The sequence below is a fragment of the Coturnix japonica genome, chromosome 14 (genome assembly GCF_054131305.1).
Source record: "Coturnix japonica strain WE chromosome 14, WE-NBRP24, whole genome shotgun sequence".
Lineage (NCBI taxonomy): Eukaryota > Metazoa > Chordata > Aves > Galliformes > Phasianidae > Coturnix > Coturnix japonica.
Genome location: NC_140676.1, coordinates 15,956,338 through 15,983,777, shown reverse-complemented (window position 1 = coordinate 15,983,777; position 27,440 = coordinate 15,956,338). Strand labels below are relative to the sequence as shown.

Genomic DNA, 27,440 nt, shown 5'->3' with positions numbered 1-27,440 from the left:
AGCCTTAATAACATGTCTAAATGTCTCCGTATCAGTGACTTCTCATTGGAATGAAGTTGGAAGTTATAACAGATTATCCCAATTTGATCATTTGTTATATCATGACTAAAGCATTCTCCAGTTTCCAAAAATATATTCATAAAAATATTTGCATAAAAAATCACCATTTGTTTCATTCTCTTACTTTGTGTACATACAGCAACCCAGCACATCTAAACTACCCACATAAACTATGAGAGAAGATTATTGCACTCTTAAAACAGATCCTTTTATGAAATAAGATCTGTGAACTTGAATTAAGTCCTTACTCCCAGTGACACCAACAGGATTTCTGTGAGACAAAATGCATGAAATAGGCCTCATTCACTTCTGTGCTGATCAGAGATTATCTTTTTTTTGTAGCTGTTCAACTGTAATTTGTCTTCCTTGCCAATTCTTTGCAGCTGACAGCGCTAATACAAACAAGATCTCTTGGTTTGCTAAGAGCAGCAACTGTTACCCTCACTTTTTCTTCTCTTCCCTCTGCACTCCATTACATTTATTCACAACCAAACCAGTGTTTAACTCTTGCTAACTTAGGCAACAGCATAAAAATACCTTGCAGTTCTGTGTGTGGTGAAAGGCTTTGGTCATACGTACCTCTGAAAAGAAAACAGACAGGATGACTAGGCTGATCCAGTGAATTACTCCTGCAAACTGAGAAGCACTTGAAACTGCAATTAACACAATACAATGAAGCATCATTTTAGTAGCAGAATGCAACTTACGATTGATATCATTAGTACTGCTACAACTTACACGTGGACCAAGCTTTCTTCCCTAAATTTCATCATGGAAAAAACAGAAAGGGAGTGAGATGTAATGGCAAATGTAATTCCAGACCTGCCAGCTGTTCACTCAACCCAGATCAGCATGTTAGCAGTCACAGCAGCTTTGCATTGGACCATTCACACATCAGGCTGCTGGTAAGCAGTGACATACACATTTCAGGTCTTTGTTACTGCTGCACAATGTCACTTCATGCACTGCATTAGTATGAGATGTGTGACTAAATCCCACCTACCTGCAAGTTCAGTTAGAATGTTGTAAGGAGACAATGCTCTGTTATTCCTACATTACTCCCTGTATTCATTCTCTTACAGTTATGCTCAGAAGACCAAGAACTACCTGGAACAGGTCATAAAAAACTAGAGCTTTAAAGCCTATTTCTAATGACTTAAGTAAGGCTCTCTTTACATCAGAGATTGTCTTCATAGGGTTAAACCAATGTCTTGAAACATGGAGAATTTCTCAAGTAAGCTTACTGAAATTCTATGTTCAAAGTATCCTTCATTGCTGAAAGCCCAAAGAGTCCAGTTATCTGAACAGCTGACAGCTCTTCATCTGGAGGCCACATACTCTGAAACTTCAATTAAAATAACAAAGAAAAAACCCTCTTTCATTACTTTAGGGCATTAGCGAGACTATCTTCCCTACAGCGGATAGATTACAACACTGTGCAGCCCTGCTGCACAGCAAAGCTCAAGATAAACAATGGCTCTGCGTACACTGAAATGTAAGATTATGGCAGAATTAACTAAGAACATGTATGGCATGCACTAAACCAGGCATCTCATTTTAAAGTTAAAACTGATTAAAATGGGAAGAAGAGGGAAGAATGTAAAAAGAAATGAGGATACAAAGAAAAACATTGATGCGCTGCTGCTGGAACTTACACAGCTGAAGCTCATGGGGACTTGGTGTGAGAGTGTTTCCTGTAGTGCAGCAGAGGAACTACTTAGAGATGAAACAACACAAGAATGTAGCATATATACCTATCCCAAGACACTATCTTTATAGGGTGGATATCTTTATGGGGGAGAATAAAGAACAAGAAATGGAAACCACCTGTAAGCTATTTTTCACAGCTGCCGATTGACATAGAAGGCTCCAGCTGCCCCTTAGTGGACAAAAAATATATAGCAGTAAGAATTTTGATAGAAAATCAATTTCTGATGGAGGAAAGTGCTGGATCCACTGCCAGACAGTGTGCAATCAAATTGCCAGTAAAACGGTATATCTGTTAAAGTCCTCCAAGCCAGAAGCTTTTGTTAAAGAGCTGAATCACTAACCTGTACGCTGGCTTTGTATACTTGCTTCTTCCAAAAGATTCAGTTGCTACCTTTATCAAAAGAGCAACCCACATTTATTTTATTTGTTACCCTTTTACCCTAAAAGCCAAATAGTTTTGCTTTATTTTGCTTTATTCACATTTTGATCGTAGGGAGCTATGAGGATGATGTGAATACAAACCCAGGATGTTTTTAGCCATGAAAACTACCATTCAGTATAGAAAGTGAAGTACAGCTGGCTTCAGTCCACCTCCTCCTCCCGCCATCTATACTCAAAACACATATGTGGAGAACAGGAATGAAGAATGCATCCTGACAAATAGTGAGTGGACATTATAGAAGCTCGTACAATCAGCTCTTACTTCTGATTGTTGTTGTCCTCGATGACAATTTCCTGGTAGATACAAACAAGCTGCTGCCAGGAGTAGATAGCAGCTGCTCACTGTGTGTTTTGGGCAAGCCCTGAACCCATATTCATGCAGAGATATCACTGCGTCTCAGTACTTGTTTTCCTCAGACAGCTACACACATAATCAGACAGGACCCTGATCCAGCAACCAGGTACAATTATGTGCTGCCTTTCAGCTCCACGGTTTTCAGGAAGACCTGATGCCTCCTACAGAAATATCTGCTGTAGCTGACTGCAGAAAGAGGACTAAGATGACTGCCTGACATGCTCTCCCCCAAAACTACTGAAGACAGAGAAGGGACAGCGTGGTCTGTTCTTCTGAATGTAGGAATAGGGGTTGAAACTTGCCAAGTTCAAAATACTTGCATCACATAAGACATTGTTTTGTTAAACACATCCTACGCATTTGCAGACCTGGTCTCTGTCACTGATCCTGACAGTTCTGTGTGTGGGAAAAGCGCAACCAAGGACTGCAATAAAAATATGAGAAAGGTACTTTCAAATATGACACAGCCAGGAAAATGGACTTTCATGCAATAGTTCCTCCACAAAAAACTTAGAGCACATTGAAATCTCATTTAAAAGAGAAAAAGGAGACTTCCTAAAAAATTATCAACTATAATATGGATTAGCATTTGTTATCACAAATACAACTGCCATAATGTATCCTAATGCACTGCTCAATTCCATAAATATAAAAAAATATGTATTTTTAAAAAGCATAATTTTGCCCTAAATGCTTTTTACCACTTCAAGGTAAATAATGTACATTCCTTGTGCAATGCAACTGCAATTCCAAGTGTCATCGAGATAATCTTTATCTGATTTTAATCAAAATAGAAAGAGTTCAGCTTAACAAAGGCAAGAAGTGTGATGAGTTATAATTCAAAGCAGCAACATGGAGCTACATCCTCTCAGATGCTGAGAGAATCCACACAGACAGGGCAGGGATAGCATCCTAACAGTAAAATCACCTGACCAAACACCCATAGGTGACATACAGGGTGCAAGCTGTAGAGTTTTTAAGAGTATGATTTGCACCAGATACAAAAAGAAATGAGACCTAAAAAATAGTCATCTTTTCAGAAAAATGAATGGTAAGAAAATGGGTTCTTCCAGAGGAAAGTCTCCAGAACTGTACTAGAAGCCTAAAACAGACCAACAGAAACATCTTTTAAACTCTTGGGCTCCACAAGAAGTGACATATCTACATATAAACATAAAGATGTAGTACCTCAATAAATGCAGTTCCTCATTCAATTTTTAAGGACTTATACCCATAATTAGCATTCCTGACTCTTCTGAAAGCTACAGATTTGCCCAAATTATGGGTTTCCCCATCCAAAATTGTAAGTTCCAAGAGACTGCTGAAAATAACAAATGGAATGAAATGGTCATGCGGTAACTGTGTGTGCAGTATGGACAGACAGGGCTGTAAAGAGGGCTGGGGGCAAACTTGGACAACGTTGTGGATAGACAGCACAACCACTGATTCCTCTTGAAGGGTTTATAAAACAGTTGCAATTATCAATGAAGTCCCCTTGATTACAAATATACAATACTTAAGTCTCACACTGAAAGCTAACTTCACTAATATCAACAGAAAAGGAATGAAAATAGCAGAATAACAGAATAAAAATGATGCTTGCCTACTTTAAAGTTGCCACAGAGGATACCAGACCATGACTCTTTCATGCTGTGCATTCTTGCATTCATGGGATCGTCTGAACCTCATTATTGACATTTCAATGTATTTGTAGGGAGGTGCTAAAGGCTACTCCACAACAATTAGATGGACAAACATAGCTGGTATTTGTGTTCATAACAGGTTTGTATATTAAAAGCAAAAAATAAAGAAAGAAAGGAATGGAAGAAAACAATAGTAGGAAAAAAAAGCAACATGAAAAATTGCACTGTGGAACCTGTGTAGAGTGAAATCAGATAAAGCAAAACTCCACTTAGGAAATTATTGGAATCACTGTGTTATAGTAGAATAAGAATCTGTAATGTTTCAGCACACCACAAGACAGAAAACCATCAATTCTTAACTACCTCAGTAGAAGTAAATAAGTAAGGAAATGGCATAAAATAACCTGGCATGTTCTTCATATCTACGTGTATTCAACAAGTATCGAGGAGATTAACAATACATATTATTTTTCTCCTTTGTGTGCGAAGAGTTTCTGACCAAAAGGACAAACCTTTTCAGGTACCAACATACAGATGTCTGCACATATATTCCCGCTTGTATCCTCTGAAAATGCATCCTATATGAATTTGGTCAGCAAAATAGAGAAGGGACTGACTTCACTATACCAGGGTTCCACAGACACCATTCTTGCCTACCCTACTAAACATTTACATGGTAGGGGATTAAAAAAAAACCACCAATCTCCAACCCACCCCTTCAAAAACCTCCCAGCAAGTTAAACCCTTATTTCATTACAATAAAAAATAAAAATGAAAAATAAATCCCCCTACTCACACTGGAGAAGCTTTATATCTATTAGGAGTTCCAGAGTCAGAAGAATCACCACCAACACTACACAGGCTACCAGGAAACTGTTGAGACTTGCACTGAGCAAAAATACCTGCCACACAGCTGCTCGTCTCCCACAGCACGGCTTTAGCCAGTTAGATCTAAGAAAAGAAAATTAAGAGGGGGGGAAAAAAAAGAAAAGAAAAAGTGAAAAAGGAAGAGAGCTAGAGAGCAGTGGACTCAAAACAGTAAGTTCTGCTGTTATGGATACAGTCATCAATATTGTATGTAGACTGTGGGATTCACTCACTGGTTTCTTTACTAAGGTTGGGCCATTTTCCAAATGAGTAACAGCGTTAAATCCTGTTTGCAATTGTCAACTCCGTGACCCACTTTAATAAGCGTGGTTAATTGCAACTGTTACACAGGCAAAACTTCACCCTGGGGATCAGTTGCATCTCAGCTTTAATGAGTTTCCCCAACCCTCTTAAGTATACCGGTTCTCAAGTGTCTTCCAATGGTCTGAGTAATGCAACACTGATTATCACATCATGCTTTTCTATTTTCTTCCGGTCTCGCTGTGTTTCATGCACCTTGATTTTGATACACATGCTGCAATTACTTATCTGTAGCAGCCAAAACACAAAAGGGCTCTGCTATTCAGTTATAAAGTAACGATGCTTTGTAACAGATACTCTGGTATTTAACATTATGGTCTTGCACCTCATCCCTTTTCAGGTATGAAACAAATCAGACAAGGGCAGCAATCAGTTGCATGTCATGGAAAAGAACGACATGATTTTGGAAAGCACCAAAGAGCAAGTTCAGATACTCCATAACTCAATCTATACAAGCAAACTGTAGACAGCTGAAGTGTCAAGCAACTGGCTGGGGCTGTCTAGCAGTCTGTTTTGTCTCTGTCAGCAATCTGTGCACCAGGCTAAACAGAGATCACCTTGTTTTGGAGGAGAAAGAAGGTTCAGGCAAAGTGAACGGAACTGCACTATGCCACTGGTTTTAAGGGCCAGAGAGCCCTTGATGGTTTACTTCGTAGTACAGATATAGACTACAAGTTCTAAGGTTCAAACAAACCATGAGAAGAAATACTAAAAAGACACATAGCTATTACTTCAACAAGTAATACTGCTTGCTGAAATTACTGTCCACAACAGCTCCCCGCTTTCCAATGTGTGTTTTCAGGAGCGATGAAATTCAAAACATCGCTTGGATCAGCATCAAATCAGCTATAATTTGTTTCAGCATCAGCTAATAACCACCAACCAGCTGAGAGCGCAGCTCATTCACTGCAACACCCAAGTTCCAGTTGCTAGAGCAGCTTTAAGTCTTCACAGAAATCTGTTACTACCCTGGTTCACACTTCCCTTAGCAGCTGGCAGTCACCATTCTCTGCAGGGCTGTCACAACTTTTGGCTCCAACCAAAACCAGTAGCTGGATTTCAAAAGAACTTGTTTACCGCAGGGAGAGAAACTGCAAGAATTCCTGCTGAGTACATCTGGGAGGATGGGAGCTCTGGAAGGAAGCTGATGAATCAATAAATGTTTTTAACAGAGCTTTCCTAATGCAGATACACATTTTAAAACAGGCTGTTGAAACTTCCTGCTTTTTCCTTTTGAAGATACTTCTATCAGGAATCACAGTAGCACACCGTTCAGAATTATAAAGCCCATCCTGATGATTCTTTTCCTCCTAAAATTCTCCCCATAGTTTATTTACTGCATCATTTCTCATCATAGCATAATGCAATGTTCCTACACTGGCCCATCTCTGAAAGTTCTAACGCCTGCCTGACGCTGCATTTTCAAAGCACTGCATTAGTTAATAAAGCCCTGATGTGAATTACCAGCTCAGCTTCAAGAAGCAGAAAGCACCTGAGGTGTGGTGAGTAATTGCACTGTAGGAACTGCAGTGTCAATCTGTGGAAATTAACGGTGTACAATAAGATAGCAAATAATTTCAAATAAATTACTCTAGACACAGTAGTTCATGTTACAATCAAACACTAAAAACACCACAAAACACTTCCTGACATACCTGTTTTTGTGTTTAGAGGAAAAAAAGATGCTAAACACCACTCAGAGACCTGGCACTTTCAAGCAGCTTCTCTGAACACAGCATATATAATCCAGATATACTCCGAATATATATATATATATATCAACTTGTACACAGAGCTGCCTGATTACCTGTCCACAAAAGACATTCTCAATTGAACCTCAAAAGCTCAAAGATTTGACAAGTGTCACTACTCGGGATACCCTTAGTTCTAACCTAAAGTACTACAGAATACAAGCACTCCAGCCTGAAGCAGCAATTCAAACCAGTTTTTTTCCTCCATTGTTGCCTGAAAAGAAATACATAAAACAATCACAATGCACTATAATATATAGAAGGCACTGGATTTTAAATACATTGTTTTCAATCTTAAGAAAAAAAGAGCATTCCTTTCAGCAAGCTCATCATTTTTTAATGGATTTTACTTGCCTCCATCTCAAAACAGGTTCACCTGTTCTTACCACAGCTGGTATTTTTGTTTGTTCCCCAAGATCTTTCCAACACAATGCTAAAGACTGGATTTATCTAATTAGTGCAGGTTTTAGTTCTATTCTCGTCTTCCCTTCTCCAAAAAGAGCCGCTTCGCCAGCATTTTGCAGGGTTGTTTTTCTTCTTTCCTATTCTCCAAATGATCAGTAGAGGGCCTAAAAACACTCCTAAAAATTCTACCTAGTTAAGATTTTCAAATACTCCAAGTGCATCACTAAATAATCTATGCACTCAGCATACATTACCTACAGACATAATGATCTTTATTCAAGTTAATCATTACTTATAGAAACACTCAGAAATGCAGACTTATTCTTCTGTCTATGCAGCATCAATATTCTCCCAGCTCCAAAATGCTTCCGAATAAAATTACCAGCTTATGCCTGGAAAAACAGTAACATCAAGACGCGAAGTGCAGACCATCTGCATGTCTGCACCTATATATCACTCATATAATGTATAAACTGATTTCAAGTATGTAAAGTGTTTGAAAATTAAGCTCTGGAAAAACTATCTTCAGTTTCCTATCTTAATTTACTTAACCAAAGTGCATTTTTTTAACACTTGCCCTATGAACAGACAGTGATTAGCACCTCCGCACCACTGCCTAGCAGACCAGCTCTCCACAGATCTCCAAGTCCTCTGAATCCACTGACACCAATACTCATACTGAGCTCATTTACCATGTTAATTTGACACAACTGTATGATAGAGTCCTGATCTTCTCTTAGACTTTCCTCCCTCTCCTCCTTTTTCTTACATATCTTCTGTAAAGAAGGGACATAGATAACAAAATGAACTACAACTAGGAATATATCTTACGTAGATAAACCTATTGACACACTAACCACATCAGATCTTAATAAACAATCATCTTCATCATTCCATGCTCTAAACTGCCTTAGCAAAGTATCTTTCTTGTGATATATATAAAGGACTCATTCATTCAGTAGATGAGAAATCTTGTATTTGAGGAGGGAAAAAAAACATACCAGGATTAGAGTGGGTTTAAAATCCACCTTCCAAATCTCGGCCACTGCTCCTCTATTCAGGAGAATTATCATCTACCTGCCTTACAGTACCTAGGTGAAATAAATAAACACACTACAGCCGGAATCCCTAGGCTGATAGTGATGTGGGGTTATGAGAAATCTAAATACACTGTGGAATTTTACTGGGTTAAATCTTTTTAAAGACACTTTCACACATGGCTATGTGGAAAACCAATCTGTTAACATCACTGCTAGTTTTATTAATAAACAGCTTGGGGGGAAAAAAAGAGCATAAGGCAAAACTGGGAAAGGTTTAACATATTTCTTTGGTAAGGAACAACTACAAACAATTTGTTCAAGCTGCTAACAGCTGTCACTGTTTCTATTTTCTGATCTAGCAAACAAATATCCCAAATCTGTATTATACCTTACCCCGCCTTTTTTTTGGCTTAGCAGCAAGTGTTTGTATCTTGCAAGATGGATACGATTAGAAAACAGAAGGATGGATGAGATCCAAATCACTAACTGAAGGAGAAGAAAAGCCATAGTCAGGAAGTAACGGAAACACAGAAACTTTCAATAATACAAAATCTGGCTGAGACTAAACAGACAGGAGCCTCCCAGGAGGCTACAGATAGCAGCTGGAGGCCTTCAGCAATTGTAATGAACAGACAGAGCTCTGCATCCCTCCCCCTATAAGCTTGGTTTAACTCCTGAGGGCAGCCTCATCCTTTTTCCACTAAAAGCCTTACGATTTCTAACCCAGCTACAGTTCTTGGAGGGCTGCTGCAAAACTCTGTTGCTGTAATGGCAAGAAAGATTCCTCCTGGCTTCATCCTAAACCCAATCCCACATATGGCCAGTACTTGTGTCAGTCCTGTTCTTTGGCTGATTAACTCTTTTCCCTTGCTGGCATTTTGGCAGTGATGCATTCATACACAGTGACATTTCCTTATTTATTTTAATCAAAGAAGTGCAGTTGTGAGGAAGTGTTGATCTGCCTGGGGGTAGCGAGGCCCTGCAGAGGGATCTGGACAGGCTGGATCACTGGGCTGAGGCCAATGGGATAAAGTTGAACAAGATCAGTGGCTGGGTCCTGCACTTTGGCCACAACAACCCCAGGCAGAGCTACAGGCTTGGGGCAGAGTGGCTGGAAGATTGTGTAGAGGAAATGGACCTGGAGGTGTCGGTCAATGGTCAGCTGAACACGAGACAGCAGTGCACCCAGGTGGCCAAGAAGGCCAATGGCATCCTGGCTCGTATCAGAAATACAGATCTAGCAGGAGATATCTTGTTATTCCAGTGCCAAGTCAGACCTGCATCACTTCCCCTCTACAAAAAAAAACTCTGTTGCAAACAGTGATCTGTGGGACACTACATTCATCTTTCTGGATTCAGACCGTGACTGACACATAAAGGTACTGAAATCACCTTTGCCAATACAAAGAATTTGCACGCTGTAGGAAATAGCCCTGACACTCAAAACCTTTGCACCTTACCTCCCTCTAGCCTTGACCTGGTTGTGATCATTCACCACATATGAACATGGTATGCTTCAGGATTTGCATGGCCTGCACTTAACCTTTCACAAAAGGGACTACATTTTAAGTATGCTGCCAGATAAAAACAAACAACAAGATAGAAAACCAGGAATTTAGTCCATGTAGTTAAAAGAAACCTTCAAGCCTTGCAGAAAAGATGAAAATAAAAACTGAAACATGAATATAAAAGACAGAAATGACAGCACTCACTGTAACACAATGACAGAAGACAGACTGAAGGAACAGACATCCTTTTCTTCCAGGATGAATGAATACCCTCAATCAGGGAAGACTTGCAACCAACCTCAAATGAATCTTTGAGCTTACGTTAACTTCTGAGTCTCTTACCTCTGTTCTTTGTTCATAGATGGTTTCCCTTCTTTTCTATTTCCCTGTCTATCCCTTCACATCTCATTCTTTCCTCAGATATGCCAACTGCTTCCTTTCCAGCCAGCCCATGACCAAACAAATCTTAAAACTATGCAAAAATGATGGTGGATAGCTATGTTGAAAAGTAGTATTTTGTAGCTGAGAACTTGCTCTATTAAAAGTATTACTGTGCTCTTTGTAGTTGTTCTAATTTCCATGGAAATAAATAGGAGGCATTGCTTTCAGAGCAACCATCATAATTTAAAGCTCGTGCATCTCTCTGCTTGCTTCCCAGCCAGCACCAAACACAGCTCTTTGCTGAGAGAAGCTCACTGACTAACTGCATAATATGCAGTCTATTACGTAACTGGTTGTAACGTCTGTTACAATTTATTGTGAATGATACCTCCTAATTGGAGATTGAAGAAAACACAGGAAGGAGAGCTGGTCCCAATCCCTGCTTGTTCATAGTACACGCCACATTCTGCATGCAGACAATTTCTGAACCATTCTCCATCATCTTTATTAATCACAAATGTAGAAATAGAAAGTATTATTTTGGAAAACAGAACACTCAATTGGACAAAAAAAAAAAAAAAAGAAAAAAGAAAAAAAGAAACTAAAGTTAATGTTATTCTTTTAAAAGCTCCTTAGCTCCCAGGTGATTAATCTCCTCAAAGAAACATTATTTTCATGCAAACTGAGTTCTGTGTAGACATAGATTCCCCAATAAATTCACAGACATGAAAAAAATCATCTGCTTTGCATCTGCTTTTGGTACACAACTATCTCCTTATCTGTTAGAAATGTACATTACATGATTACATGATCCCCTTGGAACCCAAGGCACATTTTTTTCATGACTTTATTTTTTATCTACATGTCTCCAGTCAATGCCTCAATCGTTTCTGCAATGTCTAAGTACAGAACGCAGCACAGTGCAAAAATATCTCAAAATTAACTACTGTGCAGACAAGCAGGACTAATAAGTAATGAACTCACTGGTCCTGAGAACCAAGCCACTATTTATTCAGTGCTCCACTGGGCGGAAAACGTGCAACTTCTTAAATACAGATTGCTGCAGTCACATAAAATTCAGCGTTTTAGTTACTAATTGTTGGCATTTACCAGAAATTTTTGTTTTTCTGAGAAAAACAGAGCCACGGTTTCATTAATTCAGGCACATCAGCCTCATTGCAGCCAGGAAGCAAGCCTGATTCAGCAGTCCTTCCTATCCTACATACTGGCGTGCAAAGATAGAGCAAAGCCCCATCAATCTCCTCAAAATAAACTTTTTACTCCTGCATCTTTAAAGCCATGTAAATGTCAGGTTACATACCATCTTTCTCACAAAAAAAGAGATCATAACTTTCTTTTTGTTTTTCCTCTCCCCCTATCTTTGGTGAGAGGAGTAGTTGGTTTGATACCACCTGAGAGTTTCCATGAAAACAAAGAGGGGCTGAGCTATTACCCACCTGTACCTTGTAGCCTATTAATATCAGGTGTACTGAGAGAAACAACAAAAAAGTCCCCTACTTAACACCACACCGTCCTTTGCCAACCAGGTTAAATTTGCACATGTGCTTGGACTGGTGCAATCTGGTCTTCGCCTACTTTCCAAGCCTCTTGCCATTTTCCTATTATAACTTACCAAGAAGTGGGCACATGCCAGACCTCTCTGCTGCAGTGCCTTGCAATTACAGTAAGCATGGTTTACCTACATCAGCTACAGATCTAGACCATTAGATTCCTATAGAATGCAGGTTATACCGGTTGGCAACCTCCCTGAAATTCTCTGGGAAAAAAAAAAAAAGCGTAGAAGTGAACATCTGGAAGTCCACAATGAAGGCAGACTGCCACAGAGTGGAAAAACAAGGCCTATGTCCCCATTTAATACTCTGTGGCATTTGCACTATCAGTATTCCCACCTGCAACCTGTGCAGAAGCAGAGGGGACGTAGGGCTCCACAGATATGACTATGGATGCTGCCAGAAAATACAGGGATTCAGACATTTTCTGTTACTTCCTGTGCTGACCTTTCCACATCATCCTCTTCAGCTGTGAGGGAAAGTTAGCTGGCACTTTCTGTACCAATGTGATCTGATCCTCCACAGATGCTTCTTACCCAGGTGGAGAAGTGAGTCAGACAACTTAAAAGGCAAGGGGACAGAAAGTAGAGCATGCTCATAAAACCAGACACATTCCCAAACAAGCCACAAGGTGGAATGGGGGTAGATTTTCACTTGGGCTGTCAGCCTTCTTGATCTCAGCTCAGCTCCTAAATTTCACAGGATAGCAACTGCGAACAGTGCTTCTGAAAGGAAAGAGCCATTCCCACAAGAAAGATGCAGCCCTGGGACTTAGCTGAACATATTCAGCCAAAACGCATTGAGACATACAAAGCAAAAGGTCTGAATTCTCTTCAAAGAATCCCCTCTACAGCTATTACGTCTGAATGGCACCTACTTATTTCCATTTAGAACAGTAAAGCAACAGAAGTCATCTGTGTGAAGGAAAGGATCTCTGCTGAGAAAAAGAAGTCTGTCTCCACACTTAGACTACAGAACTGTTCAAACAGTCACAATGAGAGGCCTGTGCACTTTGGCACAATGAAGAATGGAGTTTCAGATCATAAAAATCTATTAAAATATGTATTTAAACAAAATTGGTATCAACTCAGCACCAAAATAGCCTAAGGGTTACACCTGCATACTCCAATTAATTTTCAAGTGCCTCTTCTGCTAAGCAGGGTATTTTATGTTACAGTTGTACCATACTTACATAACCTACTTGAAATGTATTTCCCCTTGTCTGGAGCAACAGCTTTCTGGAGATGTCTCAAAGTCTAATTTGGAAAGAAACTAAAGGCAAGAATCTTTCCTCGGTACTCTTTCCTGACTAGCACACAGAATACCTACTGAGCAGAGATCAAGCAGCTCTCTGCTGATTTCTAAGCACAGGTTAAAACATACTCAATTGTTAACAATTTGAGGCTTATATTAAGCCTTTTAATGTCTTCATCTTGAGAGCTCTGTACTGTTAAGTGTTTTTAGACAGATCTTACTGGCAGTGGAGTATATAAAAGTTCAGTGCAACATACAGTAGAACAGCAATCACAGAGTCAGAGGGGTTAAGCACACATGCTCACCTAATCTCCATCCCAAGGAATATTAAGCCGTACTGTCATCATTCCAGATAACTGCATCTTCTTAAAGGCCTCTAATGATTGCAATTCTGCTCCCCACTTCCTCCCACGCACTATCCAAGCACTTTGCTAACCTCACTCTTCTCCTCTTTGCTGTTATTCAAGTCTCTTCTTGCCCTAAATACCATAGAGATGGAACAGACCATTTTCTTCCTCACTGAGAAATCCCTTATAATTTCCCCAAAGTCTCTTCATGCGAAATGGAAACAGTTACTTCCATCAGTAGCAGGCTATTTCCTCCAATGGCAGGTTTTCCACGCCTCTCATCATTCACACTACCTTCCTCTCTTTATGCTTTCAAGTTGACACAAAACTTTCATGAAAAGCAGAGCACAAGAGCCCACTTACAGCCACTAGAGGCTTGAATCAGGCATAAGGCTAACTTATTTATTCTGTAGAGCAACTCTACATAAACCGACACTGGGTTATGTTTCAGCAAATGTTATAAACTGATCAAAATCGTTTATTCCAGTTAGTGCAGCAGCAGTCATTCTAAAACAGCACTAACATACACAAATCAAAGACAGTAATCTCACATAAGCAAACTACACAATACAAATTATTCTACAAATAGCAACGATCTGTTCAGGAATCAACAGTACCATCATTACCTTTCAGTGATATCTACAATTGCACCTGCCAACCCTCTGTTATCCTGAAACACCACTACTGAAGAGCTGTCATCAGGCCACTTAGTATGTGTGATGCGCTAGAGGCTTGGTCTAGCTTTCCCCATCTGACAGCTTCCAGACTGGGTCAAATAGTAACTTTGAATTACGTAGTCTCGAAGAGCCCCAAATTAGCACTGATTAGTTATGTCAGAAAAAGTCATTTCCATCCTGCAACAGTGATTTTGAAATGAGTTTGAGGACAATTGGCTGCTCTTTTCCAGCTCAGGGTTTTCTTTTCTTTCTTTTTTTTTTTTTTTTTGCAGGCAGAGGAATTCATGCAACATAAAATTAGAAAATAAGATTTTCTCCTTTGTACTTACCCTTCTCTTTGGTATTCCTCGTCCAAATTTGATAAAAGCTGGGATCCAGCCACAGACAGGTCAAGTGCAGCTAAGGGTAGATCTCGATAAGCAAAATTAACAAGCTGTACGGGGGCAATGCTTTTGGTCTCTTCTTCAACTTGCTGCGAAATTATTTCAACTTCTGAAACACCGCCTTCTATTGCAGGCCTGAAAATGTAATAAGCAAAATGAAAACTTCTCTCTACAGAGGCACACATACATGTACATCTATATAAACAAATACACAAGCAAATAAAAATATGTTGGAGACTAACTTTGCAGTACCCTAAGAAGACAAATTACAAGGCCAGGTCATTGCAAGAAGTATCCACCTTAAAGGGACAGATCAAATGTCTCCAAACTTATCTTCAGTACATGTCACAGAGAGCAACAGAAATCCCACAGATGAAGGAGAACAGCATGTTGCATTCTGCTTCAAAAGCACCAAATATAAACGAATAGCATTATTAACAAACAAATGTGGAAACAATGTATGAAACCAAAAGCAAAATATTTGCGCAAAACATACAGGAACAGCAGAAAGAAGGCGTGCAACTACGCCAACTAAAAACTCACTGCTTTGTAACTTGGACAAGTGAAGAATGAATAGTTAACCTTATTACACAAATCAGCAGTTAGTTAATGGATGCATCTGGACCCCTCTCACTGAGGAGCTTTTGAGAGATGGCAACTTGATTTCATTCAACCACAGAAGACTACTCTGTTACAAGTTACTTCAAAGTAATTCTGAAAGGAGAGCAAGGACTCAGGAGAATTATGAACTCCTCTATAAAGCTTATCTTAAGCAGTTATTTGTACAGCTTCCAAGACCAGCAGCACTATTGAGAACTGCAAGCAAGCAAAAAGAGCATCTGACTATATCCACGTCCTCCACAGTTAAAATACTACTTAGCTAGAACTCAAACTTTGTCAGCTAGCATACCCTCCTGCACATAAAGGATGAATTCATTGTAGGAGATAGCCTGCACATAGCACCCAACTTACCTCTCTTATTTGACTGCAAAAGTTGCATTGGTGACTTTGCTTTAAAGAAGTTTATTTAAATATTCCACCTATGTGAGCAAACTGAGTAATATGTAGGGCTTTTTTTTCCCCAAGAAAAAAAGTGAATTATTTAGCAGAGTTCTTAACTCGTGTATCTTGTAAATCTAAAGATGTGAGTGAAGAAGCTAAAATTCTAGATGAAAGGGAAAGAAAAACCTATTACTCAGAGCCTGAACATCAGACTAACCCTTTTGGATGGAAAACATTAATCCAGAATTGAAGGAGCTAATCGCTACCAGCATTACACAAAAAAGTCATTTGAAAAACCTGGAAAAGCTTTTATAACTCAAGTATTTGTCAAAGAAAGGCTGTGCCTGTATCATAGAATTAGAATACCCTGAGTTGGAAAGAGCCCCCAAGGGTCCAATCCCTGGTTCCACACAGAACTACCCAAACCCAAACCCTGCACGTAACAGCAGCATCTGACCGCTCCTCGGGCTCCAGCAGCTCAGGGCAGAACCTTTCCATGACTTCCACCTGGCCCTCTTCACACACAGCTCAGTAACAATATCTAAAGCTTTACTAAAATCACATCAGTTGGCTTCCTCCTTTGGTCATGCAGGTGGGTAACTTGTCATAAATGGAGATAAAGTTCATAAGCAGAACTTTTCCCCTTTTGAACCCACATTGCTTGCCACCAGTGACAGCATTCTCTTCCAGGTGTTTTTCTGTAACTCCCAAAATGATTTTATCAGGCACTGAAGTAAGACTGACAGTGAGTCATACTGTCACACCATGCAGAAGGGGAGACACTACTATATATACAACATACAGTCTTATTTTACTTTACTCTTTGCCTAACCAATGATTGAAAGTATTGAGATTCATGTCACTTCCAATAGAACTGTATTTACCTGTAAAGTGAAATCAGAGGCAGGACTAGTTTTAGCAACAAACTTCTTCCTGTGATTTTCACCTTTAGCGACAACCCATGAGCCTTTACCTTTACAAGTCTAAACTGATTCAGTTCTGCACAAAGCCCACGTAGCAATCCCATTTCCAGTATTATAATGGAAAAAAGGAAAACGGATGAGTGCAGCCTTCCCCCTCACCACAGAGTTTATCGTTTGTGTTTCTTAGATGGACTACATCAGAGGCAGAGTCTGATGTGACAGAAAAGCAAACCAAACCAACCAATATATTGGTGCTGGCAAGCTGCTTTCAGACAGTTTTGGTGAAAGGGAAGGGAAAAGGAAAATGGATATGAAAATGAGACACAGTTTTTAGCCACTGGCTGTCAGTACACACCCAAAACTTAATGCATTCTTGATTTTTCTGTTAGTTCACACCCTTTAGACAACTGACAAAATCCCACTATTCTTTCTCAAAATAGCAACTTTTCCCTCCGACATCACAATGATATTCTCTTACAGGCAGCAACTGATCTTGTGTAATTAAAATAAGTTATAATTATCCTTATATGGCACTTACTGAGGACCGGTCATGTTGGAGGATGCAACTGAATCAGCAGTGGTTATTGTGTTCAACTAATTCCAGCTGCTTTGCACAGAAGTTCTAGACATCCAAAGTGAGGCTTCTGCAAAAGTCAAAAGAAAATTATCTAAAAACAATTAAAAGAACTCCAAAGGGCTGCACTGACAATTTTTGTCATGTTATCAGTTCACTTAATTACTTCATTTCCCTCTGTGATTCTTTTTCTAGGCCTTTTGTCTGGATTGATTCCTCCGTTTTATACAAATAGAACACATGCTCATGTACTTAATTCCACAGCAATATACATCTAGCTTTAAATTTCTGGTTCACTTAAATTAATCAGGCAGGGGTGATTTTCAGAGAAAGCTGAGGGGTTTGGGAGCACAAATGCAATTGGGAGTCAATTCATACTTTCTCTTTTAAAAATATACAATATTTAATTTAATATTGAGGCGTGTGCTGGTTTTGTCTCCAAAGTTTGGCAGTTTGTTGTCAGACATTCTGGTTGTTACCAAGATGGGATTTTGATCAACAAAGTTCACTAATATTTGGAAAAGGTGACACATTTGCCTATGGCATAATGTTGATTCATGGTGTACCTGGGCCAACGCATGGGAACCAGAATGGAAAACAGTAATCAAATGAGAATAAAACTTTGCAGTACACAGGTTTTAATGGCTGGAAAATACAGCCTGGAGAATACCACATAAAAAGGTACAAATTCATAGAAAGTCATATGGTAACAGGTTTTGTAAAGCTACTGTCAGGATGGTACACACAGTAATTGAAATCAGTAACTAAAATAACAAAAACATACTCTTTATTTAAGCAGAAATACACTGGTTGGTAAACTAGCGTATTACCAACATCAAGCAATTTCCACAATGATGAAACATAATTCTTATACTAGACCAAAGTCATTAACAGACTGAACTGTTAGTATCAGTCAAGCATTTACAACGGAGATATAAAGCAACAACACAATCTACGGCAGTCACTTGATGCCAATTAAAAATGAACTTACATCAACTGTAGAGCCATTTCCAAGGCTTTATTTAACGTACTGTAAACTTCTAATGAGGTAAAATGTAGTCAATCCATTCTCAGATTTTTCAGCTAATACACCTGCATACACAAAAAGAAAGGATCTAGATTATGATCACCTTCCTCAGGTAGATAAGCTCGCCAAAAGCAGTCATTCGCAAGGAGCAATACAATTGACTTTAAAACAGAAAACAGATGTTGCAGAAAGAAACACACTGCACTTCTCAATGAGCTTTAAACACTTCCAACATCAGAGTGACAAACCAACCTTTTCTTATAGAATTTTCTTATTTCTCAAATACAGCACGAACCTGATTCAATATTCATTTGACATCAATGGGAATCTCTTCTCTTCTATTCTTGGTCTTGTATTGATTATATTCCCAATGCAGTAAGATACTATAGCAATTGCCTACAATTAAAAGTCTGTTTAAATCGCATACTGAAAGGACACAGCAAAAACCTCTTATGCCTAAGATAGTTTTATAATAGCAAACATTCCACTTAGCAGCAGAATAAAATGGAAATGTCACTGGAAGCTTTGCTTTGCAATGTTAGGGAGCTAACATCCCATCTGGGGGTTAAATTTTACCCCACGTGCTTTCATTGAGGTATTTTACCTAAACCTGTTGTTTTAAACATACAGCCTGGGAAAGTGGTAAAGGCACAAGAAGGTGCTCTGCAAAGCAAAGGACAACATATAGGCAAACATACATAGGCAAAGGACCACAACGTGAGCCTAACACAGGCACCCTACGGGTATCCCATCCACCTAGCCCACTCAAGGCTTAGGAAATAAAAACACCTTGATCTCACAGGAGGAGATTAGCTGGCACTTCCAGGATGGGTTTTGTGCTTTGTCTTTGTTTTTCAGTCACTTGTATTTTTCGCTTTTATTTTAACTCCTTGGAACTGAGGCCAAGGCAGCACATGGTTCATGCTGAGTTCCCACGTAGCTATGAGCAATGCCCATTCTGTGAGAATTCAGCTGTTCCATTTGTTCTGTGGCATAAGTATTTTCAAGGTGAGATGGCTGCGGAAAGAGCAAAGTTCCTCAAAATAAACAGAATTCATTTCAAGAGGAGATAGAGCAGAAATGAAAGAATTGCCTCCAGAAGGTTTTTTGTGCAAGTTTCAAAGTGCTGTAAAACCAGAAACAGTCACTGAACTAAATGACCAGGATACTGGTCAGCTGAGCCAACAGGACAACACAACCTGATGGGAAGCACATTTCCATAGCTGGTTTTCTGTGCAGAGTTGAGTCTGCAGATTCATTGCCTGAGTTAAAACATGCAGATACACAGTTCAGAAATCAGCAAAGCTGACTCAGCTCTTCACACTCCTGCAGTAGATGAAGCTGCTCACAATTCACTGAGCTTTTTTTGAGGCAAGACCTTTGAAATGCTTAAAAATGCTTTGTTTGCCTCCCCAGCTCTTCTGCCTTCCTGTTCTTTGCACAGATATTACACACACCAGTGACCTCAATGTTTCTGTGACATACCTTTTGCTTAATTATTTCCCCTACCCTCTCATCTGTGGGCACACAGGCATGCAGCTGTTCCACTCTTCACACGTTATGGTCAGATCACACAGGTTGAAAAGCAGCATCACGCTCCATAGCACTTGAGCAAAGGTTGATGCTGCTACCTGCACCCAACACATCCTCTCATAGTTAATGTGTTAATGCTTAGATCAACTGCTAGTCACTGTAGCGTAGCGGTAGCTTGTTAATACACAAAGTTCAGCTGAAACAATGCAAACTATAAAGCAATTTGGGAGTTTACATAAAATATGCTCTGTGCATACATCATACATGCAACAGCCTGGGTTGAAAAGGACCACAATGCTCATCTTGTTCCAACCCCCCTGATATGGGCAGGGTCACCAGCCACCAGACCAGGCTGCCCAGAGCCACATCCAGCCTGGCCTTGAACGCCAGGCCTGAAGCCTCAAACAAAAAAAGATTGATCAGAAGGAAGATGTCTAAACTTTTTGCACTAAAGTCTCTTCTAACTTACATTGCCCCCCCCTTCAATTAAGCTGAAGTCAAGACCATGGTGTTCACTTGTTGCATTTGCTCACGTTCCCCAAGGAGTATTATAGTATTATGCCATTAGCTCCCCATAGCCACACACTTGTAAATGGACCATCACATATTACCCTGTAAGCTTACAGTCAGTAAGATTATATGGCATGTAACAGCAGCAGATTTCCCTTTAAAAAACAAAGTGCTTCTCTGATGCAGTGAAAAGCACAGCTCCAAAAACAGTTGTGTCAGCACCAGGGGGGTATGGCAACACACATGGCCACAGCCATGGGAACAAATGGCATGGCAGAGAAATACTGAAGTCAGCTTCTATCAGAAAGACTTACACCTAAAACAACGTGCCAAGCCCTCGCCATTGGTGGTATTAAACTGGAGCAAACACCCAAACTGGAAATGCTTCAAAGACTGAGGGATAGGGAAACAAAAACAGGCCCAGGTTTTAATTGCTTTTTGTTATTTCTCTTGTTGAAGCTTTTTATTGTGGCTAGCCCATATCACAACATGAAACTGTTTCATTCAACAAGCCACATTCTTAGGTAAATCTTATAAAGACTAATGTCCAAATGGAAAACACAGCTGCTTTAGTTGCTACTGGACAATCTTACACAATTCACAGAGCTGTTCCGAAGGAAGGCATAATTTGAAATAAGACTTAGGAAAACAGGTGATAAGAAATCATCCTCAGGAACTTTCAAAGAGAAAAGGGACATGTGAATCTACATTTAGCTCTTGAGAATCACATTGGCCACATAACATCCAAATTGTTTCCCTCAGAAATCCTTCACCTTGCTCTTCTTTCCAAAGGGGAAACCCCAAAAAGCTCCTTCAGGAAAGGCAGCAACACCCCCTCGCTTCACTTCAGGTTGAACAAAATGGAAGAGGCTCATTGAGATGGAAGATACAAGATTGATTAAACAGACCGACCCCCAAATCCTCTTTCAGCCAGCCAGCATTTTCAGTAAGTATTTGTTTACACGGCTCTAATAGGTAGATACATAAAACTTCCTTTATCTTCCAAAAATATCTGAATGAGATTTATCAAAAGATTATGAACGCAGAGCGTTACAAAACAGAGTAAATTAACTTCCTCTTCAAATCAAATACATTAAATCCCTGTTTTAACACTGCAGGTTCCCAATTCCAGTCATAGCTTTAACATTCCTATAGAGCACCCAGAAGAAGAGAATGGTACAAAAGACTGAGCTTTCCATAGGAAAAAGGGACATTGAATTTTGATTCTTCGTCATTGATCCACAGTCCAGCTTTTACATACATCATTGAAAATATTTATATGACACACAAAAGCCCCAATCACAGTAAATGCGTTTAGAATTGGGGGGAAAAAAAATAAAATCAGACATTCAGAAATTAGGAAATGGCAGATTTGAAGTTGCTCATGCAGCCATAATCCTATCCCCTTATGGGATAACCCTGTATGCCGAAATTAAGCAGAATGCTGGGGGTGGAGTAGGAAGCACAGAATCTTGTAACTAAAAATGGTCTCGCTATTTGTTTGTATTTCCTAGAAAAGTTAAGAGAGGCCATTAAAAAAAAAAGAGAGAGAGAGAGAGAGAGAGAGGATCTTTTGCATAATCATAACCTCCCTACAAAGAAGTACAAGCACTGTTTCAATCTTGAGCTTTCAGTACTGACCTCAGAACACATCAAAATCCTATAGAAGACTAAACAAATTACGGACTGCCAGGATAGACCAGCCCCCTTCCAAGTCACTTGTAGACGTGCAGCAAATGCTACTTCCAGACAAACAGGAGGTGGTGCTCTGTTTGGGATGGCAAAGCACAAGCACTCCTTTCCTCTATCGCCTCTTCTCCAAGGAACTGGAAAGAGCAGGAGGAAACCAGGTAGCAGAGGTCTGTGACACACCAGCATTCCAGCTTGAACATTCTTTCAGCACACGCCCATGTTGCCCTGACAGCTCCTACAGGCCCTCATTCTCATCTGCATAGCTACAGGCTGCATTTGGTCCTGCTGAAGTGGTTGTATTCAGTTGTTCATATACATTACCAAGGCCTCTCAGAAAAAGCACAAAGCTCAGCAACTACTTGAGTAAGCCACAATGTACCTAAATCTGAAGACACCAGGATGCAAAGGCTCCACTCCAGACTAGCAGCTGTTGAGTTTTAACAGCTCGTAGCAAACAACACAATTAATGAGGCATCTCAAAGTTCTGCAATAACTGGGTAACTACTAGGGCTGCTCACACAAAGTCAGCTCCCTAACGTCAGGCATGCATTCATTTAGCAAAGAGAGTACTCATTTGGCCTCTTATTCTGCATTAACTCTCCAGGATTGCACTTTCCCCATGCTACACAGTGCCCACATCTAGCTGTAATAAATTGTTCTCTTTGCTGTTGTTCCCTATAGCTTCCCATAACTGCAGTGAAGACTCATTAACTAGAGACCTGCAGCCCCGGTGAACTTCAGTAGACAGTAGATGTGTACTACAGTGAGGCTGTGGATGCCCAATCCCTGGAACTATTCAAGGCCAGGCTGGATGTGGCTCTGGGCAGCCTGGTCTTGTGGCTGGCAATCCTGCACGTGCATGGGGTTGAAAATGAGCACCGTGGTCCTTTTCAACTCAGGCCATTCTATGATTCTATGACCCTAAATGCATTCACACTATCATACAAGTTATAACCAGCATCTAGAAGTAAAGACTTCACTGTAAGAACCAACTATACTACAAATATATCTGAGGAATGTCTAAGCTCTGCCATTCCTGGTATGTATTTTGAGCATCCTTCTAGACTAAGTGTTCTAAATACAGGACAGTATGGCTTCACTGTGCATCTTGAGAGCAACTGTATAACAGCCAGTCCACTTGTGAGAAATACATTGCTCTTCTCCCACACACAAAGCAAGGCTTTGTAGTTTGGCTTTGGGCAACAAATAGCTATCAGCTTTGCTGACCACAGAGAACCTAAACAAAGGACTGGACCCCCTTATTAAGTAATAAGGAACAATTACTTCAATACACAGTTAATGCATTTAACTGTATAAGCCTGGGTCCCTCAGTAGGTAATGGCATGCACTTACTACATACAATAAGCCAGGTTCCTGCCACAAACAGATGATGAGAGACTCAGACCAAGCTGCAAGGATGCTCAACCCTGCCAGACCTATGATCTGAAGTCAACAGCCCTTGCAATGCACACATTCACTGGCCAGCAGTTCCCAGGTCTAACAGCCAAACCTGCAACTTTAACCCCTCACTTTTAGTTGAGCTCAGGATGGTAGGCAACACATTCAGAAAAGCATATGAAGACACCACATGTTTTCAACTATAAATCATATATGCTAATTCCTCAGCCACTCTAAATATCTTTAATATAATATTTAGTATTCATACTCCCAATGAATAAAAAAGGTTGTGGAGATGTGCTGGCTGAGAAAAGTTATTCTCATTTACTGCTGTGCCCTCTGAACCACAGCACAGTTGCTTTTTCCTGTTTATTCAGCAGTAGTAAGAAACACTTATTTAAGGTGATATAATAGTTTTGGGCGAACACTTACCTCACACATGGCAATCTGCTGCAGACAGCGTGGTACAACTGGCAAGCCTGTAGCAACAGACTGCTACTCTGGCACTCAGTTCAGGGGATAAGCAAAGCAGATGTATTTGAAAAGGCTCATTTGCTCACTATTTTCATTAAAATTGAATACCAGAAAGAAAACAGGCCACAACCCAAGCACAATGCCCTCTTCCCCCTTCAGCATACTAGGTTGTGGTTCCCAAACACCCACCAGAGCAAGCCCAGGGCAGCCTGCTTCTTGCAGCACTGCACAGGCAGAAGAGCTTTGGCCACAACTCTGTGACTCAATGTAGCAGCCCTCCTGCCACCCTCTATGACTCTATTTTAGCACCATCTGATTTAGTACTCCAAGTCTCATGACCCATATCCAATAAAGAGGCCCCATGTAATACACTGATCAGATAAAAGGATGCTTTCAAGCAGGGGTTATGCAAGGGATGCACACTGCAAACTCTCAAACACTGAATGAATGCTAAGTTAAAAGAAAACCTATCCTTGCTCTTAAATCCAGCACATTGCCCTTCTGCTTGGAACTGAATGACGTCTGTTACAGCTGCTAACAAGCTGTTGTTAAGAATCATCAACTAAGCTTCATTAAAATTAAAAGTTAGAAAACAACTTCAGCAGGAGAGAATCGTCAGCTCTTCTGAGAGGTATTCCTCCAAACTCTTTTAACATCACTGCTGCAATAACCTCTCCAGGCAACCACGACTTGCTAAGTAAGTTGTCAGCCTCCAGACACAGGCACAACAGCACTTGGCACACAATCCAAGTAATCTGTAACGAGAGCACACCCCCCAACTCAGTTCCACACCCCAAGACCACAAAGCAAATTGGTGCCAGAGAGATTACAATTCATCCTTCTGACTTTTTGACTGGTATTTAATCAGTGGAAGATGCCACTTCCCAATAGACAGCAAAGCCTCCTTTATTAGTGGTGTGGGTTGTTTAATACTTTTACTTTTGGAGATTTTATGTAGGTGATTTTGTTTTCAATTCTTATGTGAATTAGCAGTATGAAGTATTGCAAAATCAATACAGCTTCTCCAACAAAACAAGTGTGTCTGCAAGGAATTAAGATTACGCTGGCCTCAGGTCAGAGATTTACTGCACTTGACCCTGTACAACAAGCACTAGAAATGAAACTGCCTGCTGTAAAGACCAGCCAGGAGCTTAAAGAGGCAACATCTTGTGCTTGTTTTACTCTTCACGCCTCTAATAACAACGCTGTAAAATGAATAAAAACTAACTTCCTTGCATTATGGCCCTCACTCAATACACTGTTGTTAACAGCTGACAGTTCATGACCCGTTCAGAGTTTACAACATTAGAAAAACAAACAAACAAAACACAGGACAGCTTTCAGATGGTACCAAGCATCTGCTGCCAGTGAGAGCTGTCTGAGGCACCTGCTGCAGGATGAGGAGGGGAGACACTGCAAGACAAGGATCAGAATCGTCCATTTTAGAATCCTAGATGTGAACGGTCTATGAGGGCAAGAAAAATTAGCCTGTATTCTTATTATTCACATGCTACTTCGAAACAAATTAGGTACTTCATAAGGTGTTTGTTTTTTTTCCCCTAAGTGACATAAGCCCTATTCCAAAGGACTTAACCTAATTGGAGACAATGCTTACAATAATAAGATCAGTTTTGAAGACATACATACTCAAAGGCTTACAAACACAGCTTGGGTTACAGGGCCTGGGATATTTGGTGATGCTGAAGATGGGAGCTTTTAGAAAAGCTGAAGTACTGACAACACAAGAAACATCGTGTGCTTCAGGACAGGGAAATCTGTCTCAAACCAAAAATGGTAAATGCTTTTTTTTTTTTTTTTTGACAAATATTCTGTTAACAAGCCATTTCTTTTTAATGCACACTACCCATCTTTAACAGCTGTGGCAATAAAGAAATCCCAATCAAGCACAAAACAGACAGGTGGCCAAACTAAACGTAAAGGGCTTCAGAGCAAGGTGGCAGGCAGCACCCAAAGGGCTGGGAGGCACATCTGCCCTGTAAAAGCAGCCTGGAACACCACGCACCCTCATCTGGGAGCAGAGCACTTCTGACTCCTACAGGACTGAGATGAGGAGTTTACACCTGCTGAGACAGCTGCAGTCTTGCAAAGCACTTCTATCACTAACTCACATATGGCTGCAGATGGCAGACAGCACACATAGGCCAGAACTAATTTCTCCTTCCAAAAAGCATGTGTACATTCCAAAAGCCTAAAGAAGTGCCTCTGCTACAGTGATATGCAACTGGAGTAGGCATCAAGCCCTTACCCAGATAAGGAGTCAGCCCTATTCACTTGACCTTAAATTACCATACATCCCTTTGTTCTTGCAAAATGGAATGATAAAGCCTAAGCCATTAAGAATGTGAACAAAATGCCCTACGCATTTTCCCTGCTTTTAGAGGAGCTGGTTTTACTGAAGGAAAAGAACCATCCTCCTGCGTCCAGGCCAACAGTTTTCCTCTTAGGATTAGAGAGAAACTAGAGCAGGTCACGCTGAGCTGGCACTGCTGCAGCTGGACTTTGATACCATCACCAGCTGGTGAGTTGAAGGCTAACTCAGGTATCGCTGCACACTGGCAGCCTGCAGCACTGCAGCAAAGTAACCACGTAAACCAGAATCCCTCCCCCCAATAATTCCCCTACAGAAAAACAGCAGCTGACTACAACCCCAGCCCTGGCATTCTCTAGCAGTGATAAGATTTGCTGTAAGTATCTAAAAATACACTTGATGGCTGGCAGCCCAAGGAAGCAATCAATGGAAGTTCACGAGGTGCACTTTGCAGCCCAGATATTCTCAAACTGCTCCCCGTGTTAAACTGATGGAGGTGACCAGTCGCAGTATGCTGACTTCTATTCCTTCTGCTATCGCAGTGTGTGCTCAGGAGAAGCACACTTGCAATTGAAAATGATCCCCCTTAAATATTTCCTTTTGTTACAGTTAGCATAAAAACATCACAACTAATTGGTGGGATGAAGTTGTACTGGAGACAAGTTGATATCAAGCACAAATTAACCCACACCGCTGCAGCAAAATGACCTCAGCAAAAGCTCCAAATGCACGACCACGGCACCAGGACTCCAGATAGCAACAAAAATGCCAGATAACAAAATATTTCCCTAACCTGCCTTATGCACCTTTGCAGCACATAGCATTAGAAGTTGCGTAAAGCTGTGGAAGAACAAGAGGTCTTACTTGCTTATATAAAGAAAACACCCTGCAGGATTTTCTAGGCAAATGGACTGCAAAGGCAAAGTGTTACTAGATCTTAATTTATTATATATTCATGTCTGAAAGCTTTCTTCCAACACTTCAGTTATAAATGATGATAAAAATGCAAAACTATACCTTGGGGAAAATACAAGAACTGGTTTAAACATGTATTTCTCCGTGCGCTCAAATAAACACAGAACACTAGCACCGAACTTGGATACACTGCTGTCACCTCCCTTAAGCAGGGGGCACACACTGGTTATGGGCATCACTTCATCCCTCCTCTCATTTAGGCATTAAGTTAACAAGCAGCCACTTGACTACCATTGGCAAAGAGCAAGGCAGGCCAGAAGGAAAGCACCTGAGCACAGCACCCAGGTCC

The 27,440-nt window shown here is 40.4% G+C and overlaps 1 protein-coding gene across 18 annotated transcripts in view; it reads right to left on the bottom strand.

The window, feature by feature from the left end:
* The window catches only part of TMEM266 (transmembrane protein 266), a 91,284-nt gene that overhangs the window by 31,074 nt on the left and 32,770 nt on the right, over positions 1 to 27,440 (bottom strand). For 7 of the 18 annotated variants that reach the window (XM_085515848.1, XM_085515850.1, XM_085515849.1 and 4 more), the window contains 5 exons: positions 18,205 to 18,305; positions 17,178 to 17,283; positions 14,661 to 14,849; positions 5,006 to 5,160; positions 598 to 713 (listed from right to left, as the gene is read on the bottom strand). In XM_085515848.1, the coding sequence (XP_085371974.1) occupies positions 598 to 713; positions 5,006 to 5,160; positions 14,661 to 14,849; positions 17,178 to 17,191 (474 nt within the window). In that variant the 5' untranslated portion in view covers positions 17,192 to 17,283; positions 18,205 to 18,305. Of the gene's footprint in view, positions 1 to 597; positions 714 to 5,005; positions 5,161 to 14,660; positions 14,850 to 17,177; positions 17,284 to 18,204; positions 18,306 to 21,924; positions 27,190 to 27,440 lie in introns of those variants that run through there. The other 11 variants (XM_085515853.1, XM_015872463.3, XM_085515859.1 and 8 more) reach the window with 8 other exon arrangements.